The following is a 2228-nucleotide window of genomic DNA, read 5'->3' as shown; positions in this document are numbered from 1 at the left end:
CCAGTATTGGCTGCGCACAGTCACGTGATCTGCATTACCACGTATACCTTGAGTAATTTTACTCGCGTTTGCGGCGGACGCTGAAAGTATGACGCGTGAGTAAAATGACTCATGCGTCATTTTACTTAAGTAAAATGACTCGCGTGTGCGCCTGGCTTTAGCAGACAGAGCTTGCCAGCAGCAGTTAAACAAAAAATTTAAACACGACAAAGACAAAGACAGAGAGAGAGAGAGAGAGAGAGAGAGAGAGAGAAAGAAAGGAGAGAGAGAGAAGAAGAAGAGAGAGAGAGAGAGAGAGAGAGAGAGAGAGAGAGAGGNGTGAGTAGAGAGGGGCGGAAGAAGGGGCAGAGGTGAGTAGAGAGGGGTGGAAGAAGGGGCAGATGTGAGTAGAGAGGGGAGGGAGAAGGGGCAGAGGTGAGTAGAGAGGGGAGGGAGAAGGGGCAGATGTGAGTAGAGAGGGGAGGGAGAAGGGGCAGATGTGAGTAGAGAGGGGGGGAGAAGGGGCAGAGGTGAGTAGAGAGGGGTGGAAGAAGGGGCAGAGGTGAGTAGAGAGGGGAGGGAGAAGGGGCAGAGGTGAGTAGAGAGGGGAGGGAGAAGGGGCAGAGTAAGGTGTAGTGGCATGTATGTTAATTACTCACTCCCACTATATATACAAATATACATATATATACATCATACTAATACTATTATATATATATATATATATACTAATACTATATATTAATCATATTATACTAATTAATTCATGCCTTCATGAATATAATATATATATATTTAGTTATACTAATTTATTATAATAACTCTTCCCGCAGGAAACCCGAGAGGGGTATCCGGTATCTGGTCGACAACCGCTTCATCGAGCACACGCCGGCGGCCGTCTCCAAGTTCCTAATATCCCGCAAGGGTCTCAGCAAGCAGAAGATTGGCGAGTTCCTGGGAAACCTGCAGTGCGACTTCAACCAGGAAGTCGTAGAGTGAGTCACTGTTACACGTATATATATATATTATGTGTGGGTGCATGCGTGCGTGCGTCCGTGCGTGTGTGTATATATATATACATACATAATTATATACATGCATCATAAGCCGGCTTTGCTATCAGTTAGCGTTTAGTTTAGATTGTTAAGACGTGGCAGGTTGAAACGAGTTGATCTTGTTTAGAATAGCATCGATGACGTGGGAACGTGAGAGTTGATTGATTAATTAACCGAATCTCATTACACGCACACGTGTCGCATGCTAATAAGTGTGTGCACAAATTATTGCATTAATTAACTGACGACGACAGCAATTCCTTCAGCAGCCTTTGAAGTTCATTCGCTTTTAGAAAACTGTGCGTGTTTGTGCGTGTGTGTCTATGCTGGCATGTTGAATGTGTTAAGAGACCATTTTACTCTTATTGGAATTGACGTATTTTTGTTAGATTACCTGCATTATCTGCTGTCATCTGGTACTGAAAGCCACGTTAGAAAAATTGCCAGAAAAATTTTTTTCCTTTGTGGAAGCTTTGAAGGGCGTTTGCCATTGTCGGGCGACTGGATAAATGGGAGGCTGTGCATGGGCAAGTGGGGTGAGGTGGGTTGGATGGAGTCAGGTGGGAAGGAGGGGTGAGGTGGGTGGGTGGTAGGTATGGTGTGGGTGGAGTGCGTGGGGTGTGGTGTGTGAGAGTTGGCTGTGTTGGAGGGGAGGGGTGGGTTGCTGGGGGTGGCTGGGGTGGGTGGGAGGGGCGGATTAGTTGCGCTGGGTGGCAAGGGGGCTATTTGTTCTAGCTCAGTGTCTGCTATGTGCGTGTTGCGCCTGACTAACCACTCTACAGCCGCTTCTGCTCTCACCCATACAACAACAACAATGCCTCCTCTGATGAAGAGAGAGAGAGAGAGAGAGAGAGAGAAAGAGAGAGAAGGTTAACGTTAAGCCCGTCGCACACGTGAGTAATTTTACTCACGTGTGCGGCGGATTTTCGTTGAGTAATTTGACGCATGCGTCACTTTACTCAATATCAAACGTGTTTGATAATTTTTGACTCATGCGTCATTTTACTCTACGTGTGCGCGCGCGCTGAGTAAATTTACTCAACACTGGTACTCACAGCGCATGCATTTAAATCATTTTAAAGACGGCTGCGACCAGTATTGGCTGCGCACAGTCACGTGATCTGCATTACCACTTATGTTGTTGTTGTTGTTGTTGTTGTTGTTGTTGTTGTTGTTGTTGTTGTTGTTGTTGTT

General features: G+C 46.1%; 1 protein-coding gene across 1 annotated transcript in view; it reads left to right on the top strand.

The window, feature by feature from the left end:
- Nucleotides 1-2228, top strand: part of LOC106817316 (IQ motif and SEC7 domain-containing protein 1-like) — a 22250-nt gene that overhangs the window by 4940 nt on the left and 15082 nt on the right. Inside the window, exon 3 of the mRNA XM_014821981.1 lies at nt 813-969. Within this exon, the coding sequence (XP_014677467.1) occupies nt 813-969 (157 nt within the window). The remainder of the gene's footprint in view (nt 1-812; nt 970-2228) is intronic.

Source organism: Priapulus caudatus, unplaced genomic scaffold (assembly GCF_000485595.1).
Source record: "Priapulus caudatus unplaced genomic scaffold, Priapulus_caudatus-5.0.1 Scaffold1678, whole genome shotgun sequence".
Taxonomy (NCBI): Eukaryota; Metazoa; Priapulida; class Priapulimorpha; order Priapulimorphida; family Priapulidae; genus Priapulus; species Priapulus caudatus.
Note: the sequence above shows the minus strand (reverse complement) of the source record. Positions and strands in the feature narration are given on the sequence as shown.